Source organism: Microcebus murinus, chromosome 3, assembly GCF_040939455.1.
Source record: "Microcebus murinus isolate Inina chromosome 3, M.murinus_Inina_mat1.0, whole genome shotgun sequence".
Classification (NCBI taxonomy): Eukaryota; Metazoa; Chordata; class Mammalia; order Primates; family Cheirogaleidae; genus Microcebus; species Microcebus murinus.
In genome coordinates this window covers 45,839,951-45,855,376 of record NC_134106.1, presented here as the reverse complement: position 1 = coordinate 45,855,376, position 15,426 = coordinate 45,839,951, and the positions used below count along the sequence as shown (strand labels likewise).

Below are 15,426 nucleotides of genomic sequence, written 5' to 3'. Positions count from 1 at the left end.
AATATTTATACTTGTGCACAGAAATTTTCTGGGAGAATACACTAAAGATGGACTGGAGTTCAGGCTGGAAGAATTTACCAAACACTTTGTAAATTTTCAACAAGAAGAAGAAAACGAAGGCATCAAAAGCAAAGCAACAGATAATTTAAGAGTTATGAAGTTTGCTTTTATTCTAGAGGTTTTTGCTGAATATAGTGATTACCTATTAAAGTTGGTTTAAGTAGCTTTATTTATTATATGCTCATAAGGAAATAAGGTAGTCAGATGACCTCTTAAGACCTTTCCAACTCACCTTTGGTGACTGTCAATTCACAGGACATCATCCATGTATATTAAATGTTAATAGAATGACAAATATGTGTGTTGGGTTAGTGTACACATTACATACAAAAGTACTTTTTTCCAATTATAGGGGTTCCAATTTCATCTGCTGTCGCAGGTGTAGCAATAGGATTGGTCACCAGAAATGATCCTGAGAAGGGTGAAATAGAAGATTATCGTTTGCTGACAGATATTTTGGCAAGTATATTCCCAGTTTTAAATATTTGATGGTGAAGACTATATGTACTCTACAGGTATCATATGCTGAGAAGAATGCTAATACTCAAAGAATAGAGGTACTTGTTCTTTCTCCTCTGCACCTTTGCATTGGACTTTATAGAATGTGACTTTAAAATATGTATTACAGTGTAAATATCCATAATGGCTCACTTTATTATAATTATAAATTAATCCTTATTCATTTATGGAGACAGGGACGTAATCTAAAAATAAAGTGATATTTCTAGTGAAAATATCTATAGCTTAAAAAGTCACAAATTGGAAGCAATAGGGGCCGGGCGCAGTGGCTCACGCCTGTAATCCTAGCACTCTGGGAGGCCGAGGCAGGAGGATCACTTAAGGTCAGGAGTTCGAGACCAGCCTGCGTAAGAGCGAGACCCCCATCTCTACTATAATTAGAAAGAAATCAATTGGCCAACTAATATATATAGAAAAATTAGCAGGGCGTGGTGGCGCATGCCTATAGTCCCAGCTACTCAGGAGGCTGAGGCAGGAGGATCACTTGAGCTCAGGAGATTGAGGTTGCTGTGAGCGAGGCTGACGCCATGGCACTCACTCTAGCCTGGGCAACAAAGTGAGACTCTGTCTCAAAAACAAAAAAAACAAATTGGAAGCAATAGTTAATGTAGGAGATATTTCTTTGTGTTTGGTCTTAGAGGATATAGTTTACTTCTAAAGCTATTTTTTTTAATTCTGCAATATTGAGTATGGGTGAATTTTGTTTTTGCTTAAAACTATATTATAATTTCTTAAATTTCTGAAGGGAATTGAAGATTACAATGGTGACATGGATTTCAAAATAGCCGGCACTAATAAGGGAATAACTGCATTACAGGTATTTTTTAAAACCTACTTTGTTTCACTTTTGTAATATTTAAATTATGTCATAAATAAATACTTATATGTTACTTTGGCTTCTTTATGTTAGGCTGATATTAAATTACCTGGAATACCAATAAAAATTGTAATGGAGGCCATTCAGCAAGCTTCAGGTAAGACAGTATGCCTGATTCTCTTTCATTATTTTCTATAATTCCCATTAGACTTATAAAATAGTGCTTTAAGAAATGGAATTTCATATAACTTAGATTGTGAAGTATTAACTTATTGGGCACGTGACTAACCACCAAAATAGATGACCCGTGAAATTTCAGTTTTTATAAATTAATTCTTTTAAGATAGGACTTATGGAAAAGAAAGTATGAGTGAATTTTCAAGGTAATTGGGTTGTGGAGAGCTTTGATTATTAAGCTAAAATAGTTTGGATTTTACTCCTTAAAAACTAAGAATGCATCTATTTCAGATCACATTTATTTTATATGGTTATAATTTTGATTATATTTTTATCTCTTCTAGTGGCAAAGAAGGAGATATTACAGATAATGAACAAAACTATTTCCAAACCTCGAGCATCTAGAAAAGAAAATGGACCTGTTGTAGGTAATACATTAAAATTATTACTGATCATAGGAAGGTAAACATAAATATGTGAATGTATTTTATTGTTTTTAAATGTTTTTACCCCATATGCAAAATAAAAATATTCTAAATACTTTTATAGTTAAAATACTTTAAATTTGGGGGATATTCTTGGACATTTTTTCTTTCATTTTATTCAAGTAGCAAACTGTTTTTTCTATTTTATAGTGAAATATTTTTACATGTGTCTAGGGAAAAAAAAATCCTGAGTAACCAGGACATGGTTGAGGTTTGAATTGTTTAAATATTTGTCTGTATTATATTTCAGAAACTGTTCAGGTCCCATTATCAAAACGAGCAAAATTTGTTGGACCAGGTGGATATCATCTAAAAAAACTTCAGGCTGAAACAGGTAAGAGTTGTGTGAAATTTGGGGTTTTTCATTAAATGCTGGATCAGGCCAAGCAGAGGGGCTCATGGCTATACGATAATCCCAGTACTTTGGGAGGCCACAGCAGGAAGATTGCTTGAGGCTAAAAGTTTGAGACCAACCTTGGCAACAGAGCGAGACACCACCTCTAAAAAGATTTTTTTTTTTTAATAAGCTGGGTGTGGTGTTACGTGCCTATAGGCCTAGCTACTTGGGAGGGAGAGGCAGGAGGATTACTTGAGCCCATGAGTTTGAGACTTCATCAAGCTGTGATCATACCACTGCACTCCAGCCTGGGTGACAAGACCCTGTCTCTTAAAAAAAAAAAAATCTAGATCATCTAAGTTGGCTCTTTCATCTCTACTGTGTTGTTTTAAATACATACACACACACACACACACACACACACATACACACATGAGGTCTGTCTGGAAAGTATCCAGCCGTTGTTCTCATAATATTAACAATGCCTGGATACTTTCCAGACAGACCTCATATTTAATAAATGAGAGAAAGACCAGTAGAAAAGGGTGTGACATGTCTGGACTGTGAGTTTTCTGTGTGCCTCTTAATAAATCAGCAAATGATGGTCCTTAACTATATTCAGGAAGGATGACCAATAATTCATCCAGAGTTTTTTTGATTTGATTTTTGGTTTGGGGGTTTTTTTGCAACATTTAAAAATTGAACATCTAGAATAATTTTTAGTTTTTCATGTTAGAGGAGTTATGCTCTAATTGTTTCTTACTATTCCGCTACTTTCACTTAATTTTATTTAGACTCTTATTTACAGAGTATATCTAGAAATAGCATGCTTTACTTTTTCTGGAAGCAGTGTTTGGGTTACCTAGTATTAAAACTTACCAGCTTTGAGACTATTGAAGGAGGGTGAGAAGCAGAGTCACTTTAGCTAGTTTCTAAGACTGAGAAACTGACATGATTTCATCCTTCATCCAAGGAGTAAGAGGGAAAAAGAAAAAAAGGTGAAGAAAGGGTTCTAGTATGTTTTCTACTCATAATTAAGAGAGCAAAACCAGACCCTTCAGAATTAGTACTGGTATGTTTGATCCCATCAGATAGTGGGCTCCAAGAAAGCAAGGACGTTAGTTCACTATTGTGAACCCAGGGCCTAATGCAATGCCAGATACATAGCAAGCATTTAGTGTGTGTGTGTTGGTGAATGAATCCCTTCATTCCTAAATGAATGACTAAACAAGGCATAGCTCTGCCCAGCTGCTTCCAGGTGTTCTCACATCTGCTTTTAAGACTAGTCTCCACTAGAATGAACAAGTTAACTTTAATATATTAAATTATCTCCTTAAAAGGTGTAACTATTAGTCAAGTGGATGAAGAAACATATTCTATATTTGCACCAACCCCTGGTGCTATGCATGAGGCAAGAGACTTCATTACTGAAATCTGCAAAGATGATGTACGTATAGATCTTATAATACTTGCTTTTTCTACTTTTTGCTGCTGTTTTCTTTATGAATCTTACAGGCTTATTTTGTACTTACAGCAGGAACAGCAATTAGAATTTGGAGCAGTGTATACTGCCACAATAACTGAAATCAGGTAATATTAAGTAATATCCTATGTTGATTTTTAAAAGATTTACTTTATAAGCCCAAGTTAACTTCACATTTGCTTTATTTACTTTGAAATCATAAGGTGTTTAGATTATATGTCAGTTACCATATAATAATAATAATATTATTTTTTAAGGTATGTTTTATTTTTCATACCAGCTTATACATTTTCAGTAACATGGTTCTGTGGTTATAATTATAATAAATTCTTGTAACTAAATTGTTTTCTTTTTTTTTTAAGTTTACTATGGAGGGGAAGATAAATTGTTTTCTTTAACCAAATTTTCTACCATTTTAATTTTCCCAATAAACAGGCCCAAAATAGACTTAGCAATATTTCCTTTTTTAAAATATGTTTGTTAATTATTATCACTATAGATGGGGTCTTGCTATGTTGCTCAGGGTGGACTAAAATTCCCGGGCTCAGACACACACCACCATGCCTGGCTTTGATGGCTTGTTTGAAAGATAGTAATACTATTTAATGCTTAATTAGCACATATTTTTAAATGCCATTTTCAACCTTGAGGCTTTTTTTTTTTTTTTTTACAAGCTAAAAAGATTGTATTTTGAAGATCAGAAAATCCCTTTAGGAAAAAAAGGAGGTTTCCTGATGCAGCAAGAATGTTCAAAGCTATTTGGAATGAATAATAAAAGACAATGGGATAATTTATTTAATATTGTAGGTAAAAAGAAATGGGATGGCTTATTTTAGTAGACTAGAGAAAAAAAGACCAAAAGGCTTTTTAATGAAATAAGTATTCCAGTTTATCTAACCACATTCTGTAAATCACTATCTAATAGGTTAATTATATTCTGCACTATTTTAAAATATTTAATGTCATTTCAAAAATGTTTAGAAATTATGAAGAGAAATACAGAACAAGAATATATATTCTAAAAGCTTTTTTACTGCAAATTTTTTCTTTATCTTTTCTTTGTCCTTTGATTCATAAGTATGTAAATATAGAGTACATTTTCAATGGAAAAGTAAGTATCTGTTTTGGGTAATTATACTTTTTATCGTTAAAAACATATGCTAGAGTGATTTTTTTTTTTTTTTTACTTTTTTCTCCTATGAAAACATCAGTTTTGTCAGTTAATATACAGGTATTTATTGTTTTAACCAGGTTTTTTATTTCCCTTTTATAGAGACAGTGGAGTAATGGTAAAATTATATCCAAATATGACTGCAGTACTACTTCATAACACACAACTTGATCAGCGGAAGGTAAAAAGATTTATAACTACTTTAAAATAACCATATTGAATTACCTAGGTTGGTGAGATTTGTATATACCTATTGTTAGCCTAAAGACAAAAAACAAAAATGGCAGAGATGCTACTGGCAAAAGGTTTTACAATGTTTACCACAGATATTTATGTTTCTCTTTCCATGATGGAATAGAAACATTCTGAGTGTTTTGAGGTGGAACAACATCTAGACCTAGCACATAGCAGTTACTAAAAATACCTACCTATAACCCTGTCTTCCCAATTTTCCACTGACTAGACAATCATGGCAACGTAATTCTTAGGGTGTTTTTAAATTTAATTTTTGTTGTATTTCATACATCTGGAAGAATAAAAGACAATTCAAGAAAAACAATGGGGAGAGTAATAGGAGTGTCTATTATAACATATCTTAAAATATAATTAAAGTTATAGAGAATAAAACAGTGTATTATTACTGGCTCAGAAATATATAATACATACAACAGAAAAAAGGGACCAGAAATAAACCCAGTTGTAATACATGCTAAAAGTTGTATAATAGTCAGTGAAGAAATAAACTTAATTTAATAAATCATATTGGTACAGCTGATTATCTTAAAGCAGGATCTCTGCTCATTTTTATACCAAAATCCTATCTGGATCAAAGAGATAAATGGAAAAAAAAAAAAAAAACAAAGTTTAGTACTGGGGAAAACTTTTTCAGCATGATATCAAAACCAAAAATGTAAATAAATTGATAAAATTTGACCTCATAATTTTTTAAAGTTAAATGGCAAAAATCACAATAAGGTTGAAAATGGTCCATAACCTAAGAGAAGAATGCTTATAACATATGACAGAGGCTTAATATACAAAGGGCTTTTGTAGATCAGTAAGAATGATGATTATCAATAGAAAAATGAGCAAAGAACATGGACAAATCATTTTTTCAAAAAGCCAACCAAGATATTCAAGATCCACAGCAACTTTTTAAAATGCAAATAAAATAAAAATATTTTTAACTTTGAGATAGTTGAAAATTCCCCATGTCAATAGGAAAAAAAGATGGACATTTTCATTCATTATTATAGGAGTACAGATTGGGACAAACTTTTTGGAAGGTGTTTGGTAAATGTCTATGAACCTAGAAGTTCCACATGTAGGACTTTTTTCTGAGAGGATAATTAGAGTAGATGAATACATGATCAGTTATATGCTATAACTTTTTCTCAAGTTTTTATTTTGAAAAATGTTAAGCCTACAGAAAAGTTGAAAGGATAATAATATACTGAACACTCATATACCTTTGAACTAGATTCACCAATCATTAATATTTGCAGCATTGGAATTTAAAACAAATTAAATGACCATCTTTAGGAGACTGGATAAATAATTTATACAGTGTGAATGCTTAACTGTAATCCTTCAGGTATTAATTGCAAAAGATGTCCTTAATCTATTATTGAATGAAAAATGAGCAAATTATAAAATAGCAAGCACAGAGAGGTCCACTTTTATAAATGCAATATAAACTTACTAAATAGAAATTTGAAGGGATATTCATTGAAGTGTTAATGGTAGTTGAATCTCAAGTAGAGGGGTTTTGGATGATTTTTACATTTTTCTGAATATATCTATATTTTAAATCTTTGTCATTAACAGATTTTACAAACAAAAATCAGTAAAGCTGTTTTTCACTTAGGGAAAAATTTATATTTCCATGGACATTTGGTAATTATGCACAACAACTAATAGAATAACATGTTTTCTTTCAGATTAAACACCCCACTGCCCTGGGATTAGAAGTTGGCCAAGAAATTCAGGTACCTGTGTTCAACCTTTTAGCCTTATAGTTGTAAATTGTACTTGAAGTTTCAATTATTTTTTTCAAAAAGTAAGTTGGAAGAATAGAATCAACACCTATGATGTGTATTATTAATATGCTTTTTTTTTTTTTTTTGAGAAATAATTTCTCACTACCCAGGCCTCAAACTCCTGGCTCAAGTAATCCCCCAACTTCAGCATCCCAAGTAGCTGCGACTGCTATGCCACCGCACCCTGCTCAGTGCTTCTTTTTTAACTTCATGGTTGCTTAAACAGACGCATAAAAGATTTAAGACAATTCTTTCCCTCAAGTAGCTTACAGTTCAGCTAAAACAGTAGTCATCTTTAGAGCTTTTAAAAAAACATGAACAGGAAAAAAAAAGGAAAATAAAAATTAAATCATGAACAGGTCAGGGTTGGCTTTGCAGACTCAGTGATTTGGAGACAGACATGAGAAGTCTGGTAATTTAAATTTACTGAAGATTTTGAATTTTATCTTTAAGGAGATGAGACTTTGTTTCTCCACTACTTGAGGCTGAACATTTCTGAATTTGCTGTGAGCCATGTTGTTTAGGCCTGGAATTCTGATAATGAAATTGATCTTTTTTTTTTTGTAGTCCTTTATGAGTGGATAAAAGAAGTCATTGCCAATCTGGGTTTTTTTGGCTGCACCGCATTCTGTTCCAGTTATACCTAATACTCATGACCTGAGTAACTAAGGCTTCTAGTTTATTCCCAATCTGTAGTCCCATTGTTCAAGTAGCCTCCAGGGAAAGATGAGAACTAAGACTGTATAAGGTTTTTTGTGTGATTCGTGTTTTGTTTTTTTTTTTTAAACATCAGAAGGGACTTTCAACCTACCATGTTTCCCCTGACTTTTCATTTTTCAAGGTGAAGCCAAATACCAATGAGATGGTTTTTTGAGCAGTAGTGAAAATCTGAGTGACGTAAGCATAATTTATAGCACAATTAGGCTTAGAAAGCCCTTGTCTAAAATCATTCCCCATGGCTTTGACTGTTCTTCCAATATAGGACTTGGCCTGGAGAGAATAAAAAGGCACAGATGAGTTTAACAGATTATAGTTGGACAACTAAATGCCCCTCTTTTTTTAATAATAATTAATCAAATTATAAATCTTAAGTGTAATACCTCCACTTAACACTGAGCTGTGCTTTCAGTGAATAAATAAAAACAATCATTGCCTTATCTGGACCATGTAAATTTAAGTGTCTTTTAATTCGGATGTCACTCAATGTGCTGTGACTTTAAAAGTAAATCTGTTTATTTGACACAGGTGAAATACTTCGGACGGGATCCAGCGGATGGAAGAATGAGGCTTTCTCGTAAAGTGCTTCAGTCTCCAGCTACAACTGTTGTCAAAACTTTAACTGACAGAAGCAGTATTGTTATGGGAGAACCTATTTCACAGACATCATCTAATTCTTCCCAATGATATTTTTAAAGAGAATTCTAGGGTGATATGCTATAAAGAAAAATTTTACTGTCTTCTGATGTGTAGATTTATACATAGTATAAATATATTCTAATTATTTGTATTAAAAATGCTCATTTACACGTGCCATTTTTATTTCAAGAGCAACTCATTCTTTTAATCTTATTTACATTACAAATCAAATATTTATTATTAAAAGTAAACCATTTATACATCTTAGGAAAGATTATCCTTTTGTTTCTGTAATTCTGAAACAGCTGAAAAACTTAGAAATAGATTATAAATGCTATTATAATGGATCTCTTCCTATACATCTTATTTTTCTTCTTTATATACACTAGTGACAATATACCCTTAGTCATCTGTGGCTCACAAACTGGAATATGCCATTTTCAAAGCCAGTGCCTATCCCCTCAGAACAGTTATCATATAATAAGTTGAGGAAGCTAATTTGACCCATTTTTAATAATAAGATGCCTTTATGTATGCGTGGTGGCATGCACCTGTAGTCCCAGCTACTCTGGAGGCCGAGGCAGCCCAGAAGGCCAGGGTGTACAACTTCCCAGAAAGAAATGTTCTATTCTCTGGGCTCAGAATATATTTTGTCCACATCAATCACGGCAATTATCGGGCTGCATTTTTATGTACTATATTATAATGACAACTCATTTTCTGAGGTCCCTGTAGATTAAAAGAAACTATGAATCCAGGTTTTTTAATTAGAATTTATTATGTTTCTCATCAGGCGCCTGCTCTAAGACACTGTCACATGTTTTAGTGTACTGCTGGAGGGTGTCCACACACATAAGTGGTCTAGTGAAAACAAACACGTTTTGACGAGACCATTGATAAGTTGTGACTACAACTCCCAAGGTGCACTGCAGGGTCAACGTGCACACGTCGCTCGGTTTTCACTTTTCAGGCTACTGGGTTGTAAAGCGCTAGCGGCTGAACAAGCTGAGCTTCTAGTAAAGAACGAATAAAGAGATTCTCCCAACAACGAACGGAGATTGAAATAAACGACAGGCACGCTACTATGCCCAGCGAGTGACTCGTATCCACTGCACAATGTGCGACAATTAGCGTGAATGGCGAGAGAATTCTTCCTTCCGTAATTCAGTGCACAAGACCTGTCCATAGATAATGCGGGAAATGCCCTCAAGAAACTAAAATATCAACACAATGCTCGTAGATGTGTTAGGAAGGTAGCTCTCCGCCACTTCCCTAAACTTTTCTGCAGATTTATTTTCTGAGGTCGCAAACGCGGTAAGAGCACTGTATCCTCCCGAAGCGGAGTATGCTTCTCAATGGCTAGCTACTAAGAGCCAGACGGTGAAACGGTTTGGCGGGAAATAGAAAATTATCAACAGACTTTTGTACGACAGTAAAATCGCCTGATTTTAGCGTCCAGATACTTCCTGGGCAGCTGTTTAATTGTAACAGATTCCATAACACGTTTTAGTGGATTTCGGTTCAGCTGAAAAGACTCAACACTCTTTACAGAGAGGTTTAAACTGCACCCTCCCCCATAGGCTGACAGGGTGAGCCTGCCATTAAGGAACGCGAGCAAATTTTGCTCCTTGTTAGTCTCGTTCAAGGCTGCGTACTTCACCGGTGTGCTCTGTCTTCAGAGCTGGGTCCCAGCGCACGTCACACGCCAGAAGCCAGCAGCGACCCAACGAAACCCCCACCGAGACCCTGCTCCTGCGATCTTCCACAGAGAAGCGCCAGCGGACGCAAGCAGGGACCCGGAAACCGCGAGAACCTTCTGCTCCACCGAGATCCCGGATTAAGAGGCGGAGCCGAGAGAGGAGGAAGTCCCACTTAGGCCCTCCCACCTCAGTCGCGTACCCTTCCTCGCGAGAGTGCCGAGCATTCCGGCCAGTGAAGTGCGTGCGGAAGCGGATGTCTGTTCGTTGGACTCGTCGGCCGCCGTAGCCCCTGCTAGGACAGCCCGTGTGCGCCTGCTGGAGGAGGAAGAGAAAGGCAGAGAGAGTCGGGTTACAAGATGGCGGACCTGTAGTAGTTACCGCGGCGGCGGCGGCGGCGGGAGAGCGAGCGAGCTCTGGGGGGCAAAGGGAGGGGGGGCGGGTGTATGCGGGGGTGAAGTGAGAGGCAACAGGGACTCCGGGCGGGGGTGTCTCGGTGGCTCTTGTCATCTTTTCTCGTGGCTGAACCTTTGGAGCCATGGTGAACTCGGGCCTCTTCGGAGCCGCAGCCGCCGCCGCCGCCACCACCACCACCGCCGCCGCTACCGTCTCTCAAGAGTGAGGGGCGTGGACGAGCTGAGCGAGGAGGCGGCGGCTGGAGCAGAGGGGACAGCAGCCACCATGTCGGATACACGGCGGCGAGTGAAGGTCTACACTCTGAACGAAGACCGGCAATGGGACGACCGAGGCACTGGGCATGTCTCCTCCACTTATGTGGAGGAGCTCAAAGGGATGTCGCTCCTGGTTCGGGCAGAGTCCGACGGTAAGGTTATTGGAACGGTAGGATAAGGGACAGTGCTTCTGGTTGGGGCACTGCCTGGGGTTTAGGCCTTGGGCCCGGTTACTGTTACTACCACCTCTTGGGACAGCGCAATGGTCTTGAGCTTGCTCTTACCTGCGGTAAAAACTAACTGTCCGGACTTACCCTCAGTGTGAAGCAGATTCTCTGTTCCCCCGCCTCTCATCCTTATTAAGGATTTGACTCCTTCCTCTCCAATTCCTCCTCTTGAAGAGGGGAGGATGTGAGAGAGACGGAGGAAGTAGTGAGAGACTACGTAGTGACTGCTCACTCTAGGAAGCTAACATCCCCACCCCCTTTATTTATTTTCTCTTCCATTATTCGTCTAATACAAAAAATTTGGCGAAAAACTTTTCTGAGTGTCCTTTTTCACTGGATTTTCTCTGGGGACCGCGGTTGCTGCGGTTGGCAGGTGCTGGGGAAAACCAAAAGGCACCTTTTCCTGGAGTTATTGCTGACTGTTGCCACGATACATGCACGCACAAGCACGTACATCTTTAGTCTGGGATCCCTCCAGGCTGTCTTTGTGGAAGGTGCTATGAAAAAGTGAATACTTTAGAGTCTAAGCAAGTTAGGACACCAAAGCTGAATTATAAACTCGTATTCGTTGGTTAATTGTAAAATATTTTAAAATTATAAAATGTAGAGTCGTAATTAAAACACCTTTTATGGTGTCACCTTGGTGTCTCGATTTGAGCAACTGATTTGTGCAGTTAATAGAAAAAGAACCACCTTTATTCTTGGCATATTTTATATTTTTGCGCTTTCCCTTTTATTTTAAATAGTCACAGACATTTATTCTTACATGAAGTGTTCTTTTGTTCTTAATGAGAAAAGGATAAATGCAGCACTGTAATTTGTGTACTAAGTATTTAGATCCCTGTCATGGTTCTTTGTAATGTGTTTTATTCGTTAACCTGGAAATGCAATGAGCCTTTATTACAAAGAGTGGCTTCAAACAGTCATTTAGACCTTAAAATTTTTGTTTCAGTACAACTTTTAATATTCACCTATTCTCATCTTCTTGGTCTGAATGTTGGTTTTAGGTGAATTTTCTTTCTTTAAGGGTTTATCAGAATAGAATGAAATATTCTAAAATAAGAAGCCTACACCTGGAAAGAAAATGTGAATTGGAATACATTTTATTACTTCAGGTGTCTGGCTGAAGAGATATGAAAAGTTTGGTGGTTTTTTTAATGTATATTTTTATTCAGGGTTTTATCATTTGAGATTTACGATATATTATTCTTTTATCTTTCAGGATCACTACTCTTGGAATCAAAGATAAATCCAAACACTGCATATCAGAAACAACAGGCAAGTAGTTGTTTATCTTTAATTTGAAAGACTTCATCTGTGATCAAGAAGTATTAATCTGACAAAGATGGGAAAGCTTTCCTGACAAGAAAAAACATGTTTGGTAAACAAAGTTACAGACCATGTGTATTTTCTTTGCAGGCTAAAAGTTTCAGACTGAAAAATGAAAGTTCTTTGTACTGGCAATAATTTATTATTACCTTTTAATTGAGTCACTGTTAGTTTATGATAGAATACAATGTATTGATTAGTCTTATTTAACTATAGTTAGCCAGGTCTCTTCTGTACCCTGTACTCTAAGTCTTTTATTCTGAATCACGCTTAAAGGAATGGCATGAAAGAAAATTCAAAGGGATACTCTTTATTTACAGCAAGGAAAACCTATTTGTGGTGTGAAATTAGATCCTTTGACTCAAGTAAAGGTAGAAGTTCTGAAGCAGAAGCATTTTTAATTATTGTATTTTTTTAATATAGTAATCAATGGATACTTTATGAAAGTGTACATTGCCAATTATGTAACATTTTCTGTTAATATTTATTGTCTTATTTGGGAAAGAAAACCTGTGTTGTGTTTTAGCATGCCTAATTAGTCTGAAAATGGTAGCAGTGATTCAACCTTTTTTTTCTGTAAATGTTTTTATTTTTGTTATGAAACATATCAAAATTGAAAAGTACAGAGAATAATATAATTGGTGTCTGTAACACCACCAGATTTAACAATGTTAACGTTATATCATACTGTTTCAAATCTTTTTGTAATGTTGAACATTATGGATAGAGTTTAAAGCCCTTTTGTATCCATCCCATTCTATCCATTCTCCATCCTCCTCATAGGTAACCACTATTCCGAAGTTGATGTGTATTCTTTCTGTACATGCTTTTATACCTTTTCTGCATATGTATGTATCCATAAATAATATGTAGTCTTTTGTGTGTTTTTAAACTTTACACAATTGGTATCATACTCTTACATGTATTCTGCAGCTTGCATTTTTCACACATTTATTTTGAAGATTTGTTCATGTTAACAATGTAGATCTAGTTTTCTTTTTAAACACTGTATGATATTCTGATGTATGATATACACCTATTGTTAGACATTTGGATTATTTCCAGTTTTTGTGTGTGTGTGGTATGTAAAATCAATATGGCAGAGATTTTGAAGGAAAACAAATTATTTTAGGATGATACTTACAGCAACAATGCCTACTTTCTTCAAGGTCTACGAAAATTTGGATGCCCAGAAACAAATACTTCCTAGTTAAATTGTTTATTGCACAGTTTATTAATAGTAAAGTCTTACTGTTAAATAATTGTTTTATGTATGCAATAACATTCTTAATTATTTCTTTGAACTATTTTTAAATCTTCCATATTCAATTAGTAGCTTTTTCCTCTGTTTAGAAAATGTCGTGTGTTCTTTTTGGTGAAGAATCAAATTAAACGTTTGTCCTGAATTGAACACCTGAAGATGTTTCCTATACCTTAGATATTTTAAGGTAGACATTTAAGTAAATTTTTGTAAGTCAGCCAGGCAGATGATTACTCTCTGTCTTTGTACTAAATTTTAACAGATAGTCACTTTTGGTTTGTTTGCTTGTTTGTGGGGAAAGAAATACTAACATTTTATTATCATTTTTTTACCTGCATGACTATAAAATTATCAGGAACTTTGTTCTTAAACATGACTAAGTCATAAGCAGTTCCCCACAAATTTACTTATAATATGGGTTCTTCTCAGATGGTATATAAGACCGTTAGCTGTTGTTATTTTGGAAAGTTCACATTTTGGCAAAGGTGTGTATATAGGATAGTCCTCAACATGAAAAATACACAATGGTTCTACGAATATTTTAGAAATGTTTGGACATAGTTTCCTGTGTAATATTTACTACTAGAAAATTGGCTCTAGATAAATGGCATTTTTTTAATATACTAAATATCTGTAAAGTATTAGAGAAAAATGCTTTCTTTAAAAACAATTTACACCATCATTTGGAAATGTTTTCTGTAACTAATCATATTTAAATACTCTTAGGGCGTTTTTTAATTAGTTTTTTTTTTTTTAATTGAGTTTTGGTGGGTTTTTTTGTTTTGTTTTTGAGACAGAGTCTTGCTTTGTTGTCCAAGCTACAGTGAGTGCCATGGCGGCAGCCTAGCTCACAGCAACCTCAAACTCTTGGGTTCCAGCAATCCTGCTGCCTCAGCCTCCCAAGTAGCTGGGACTACAGGCATGCGCCACCATGCCCGGCTAATTTTTTCTATATATATTAGTTGGGCAATTAATTTCTTTCTATTTATAGTAGAGATGGGGTCTCGCTCTTGCTCAGGCTGTTTTCGAACTCCTGACCTCAAGCAATCCACCTGCCTCAGCCTCCCAGAGTGCTAGGATTACAGGCGTGAGCCACCCTGCCCGCCCTTTAATTGAGTTTTTGTTTTGTTTTGTTTTGTTTTTGAGACAGAGTCTCGCTTTGTTGCCCAGGCTAGAGTGAGTGCCATGGCATCAGCCTAGCTCACAGCAACCTCAATCTCTGGGCTCAAGCAATCCTGCTGCCTCAGCCTCCTGAGTAGCTGGGACTACAGGCATATACCACCACACCTGGCTAAGTTTTTCTATATATATTAGTTGGCCAATTAATTTCTTTCTATTTTTAGTAGAGACGGGGGTCTTGCTCTTGCTCAGGCTGGTTTCGAACTCCTGACCTGGAGCAATCCGCCCGCCTCGGCCTCCCAGAGAGCTAAGATTACAGGCGTGAGCCACCGCGCCCCGCCTAATTGAGTTTTTTTAAGTAAATTACATTCAGGTATAGAATAGAACTCTGGTAAATGAGAAGAATATGAAAAGGCTTTGTATGCAAAAATGAAAAACCTGTGTGAATAGGGTCACCCATTTTATTTTCTTTATTTAAATTGGGTAAACTTTTTAAGTAGAAATCAGAGAGCCATTTAGGGGTTATGTTAAACTTAGTTTCCTTGAAATAGGTTTTTTTTTTCATATTTTCACCCCAAATCTTGTTCATTTTGTACTTTTTACGAAGTTACACAAGTTGGGATTTCTGAACACATATGAAATTTTCTGTTTGTTAGAATTATCCTTTTTTTTTTTTTT

The 15,426-nt window shown here is 35.9% G+C and overlaps 2 protein-coding genes across 7 annotated transcripts in view; both read left to right on the top strand.

Annotated features, from left to right (window-relative positions):
- The window catches only part of PNPT1 (polyribonucleotide nucleotidyltransferase 1), a 42,454-nt gene extending 33,911 nt beyond the window's left edge, over window positions 1-8,543 (top strand). For all 3 annotated transcript variants that reach the window (XM_012777833.2, XM_076000791.1, XM_012777834.3), the window contains 10 exons: window positions 413-519; window positions 1,325-1,396; window positions 1,490-1,553; window positions 1,918-2,001; window positions 2,309-2,392; window positions 3,736-3,842; window positions 3,930-3,985; window positions 5,152-5,230; window positions 6,990-7,037; window positions 8,334-8,543. In XM_012777833.2, coding sequence (XP_012633287.1) covers window positions 413-519; window positions 1,325-1,396; window positions 1,490-1,553; window positions 1,918-2,001; window positions 2,309-2,392; window positions 3,736-3,842; window positions 3,930-3,985; window positions 5,152-5,230; window positions 6,990-7,037; window positions 8,334-8,492 — 860 coding nt within the window. In that variant the 3' untranslated portion in view covers window positions 8,493-8,543. The remainder of the gene's footprint in view (window positions 1-412; window positions 520-1,324; window positions 1,397-1,489; window positions 1,554-1,917; window positions 2,002-2,308; window positions 2,393-3,735; window positions 3,843-3,929; window positions 3,986-5,151; window positions 5,231-6,989; window positions 7,038-8,333) is intronic.
- Window positions 8,544-10,688: 2,145 nt separating this feature from the next.
- Window positions 10,689-15,426, top strand: part of PPP4R3B (protein phosphatase 4 regulatory subunit 3B) — a 66,221-nt gene continuing 61,483 nt past the window's right edge. For 2 of the 4 annotated variants that reach the window (XM_076000788.1, XM_076000787.1), the window contains exons 1-2: window positions 10,720-10,964; window positions 12,262-12,317. In XM_076000788.1, coding sequence (XP_075856903.1) covers window positions 10,823-10,964; window positions 12,262-12,317 — 198 coding nt within the window. In that variant the 5' untranslated portion in view covers window positions 10,720-10,822. Of the gene's footprint in view, window positions 10,965-12,261; window positions 12,318-15,426 lie in introns of all 4 variants that reach the window. The other 2 variants (XM_076000790.1, XM_076000789.1) reach the window with 2 other exon arrangements.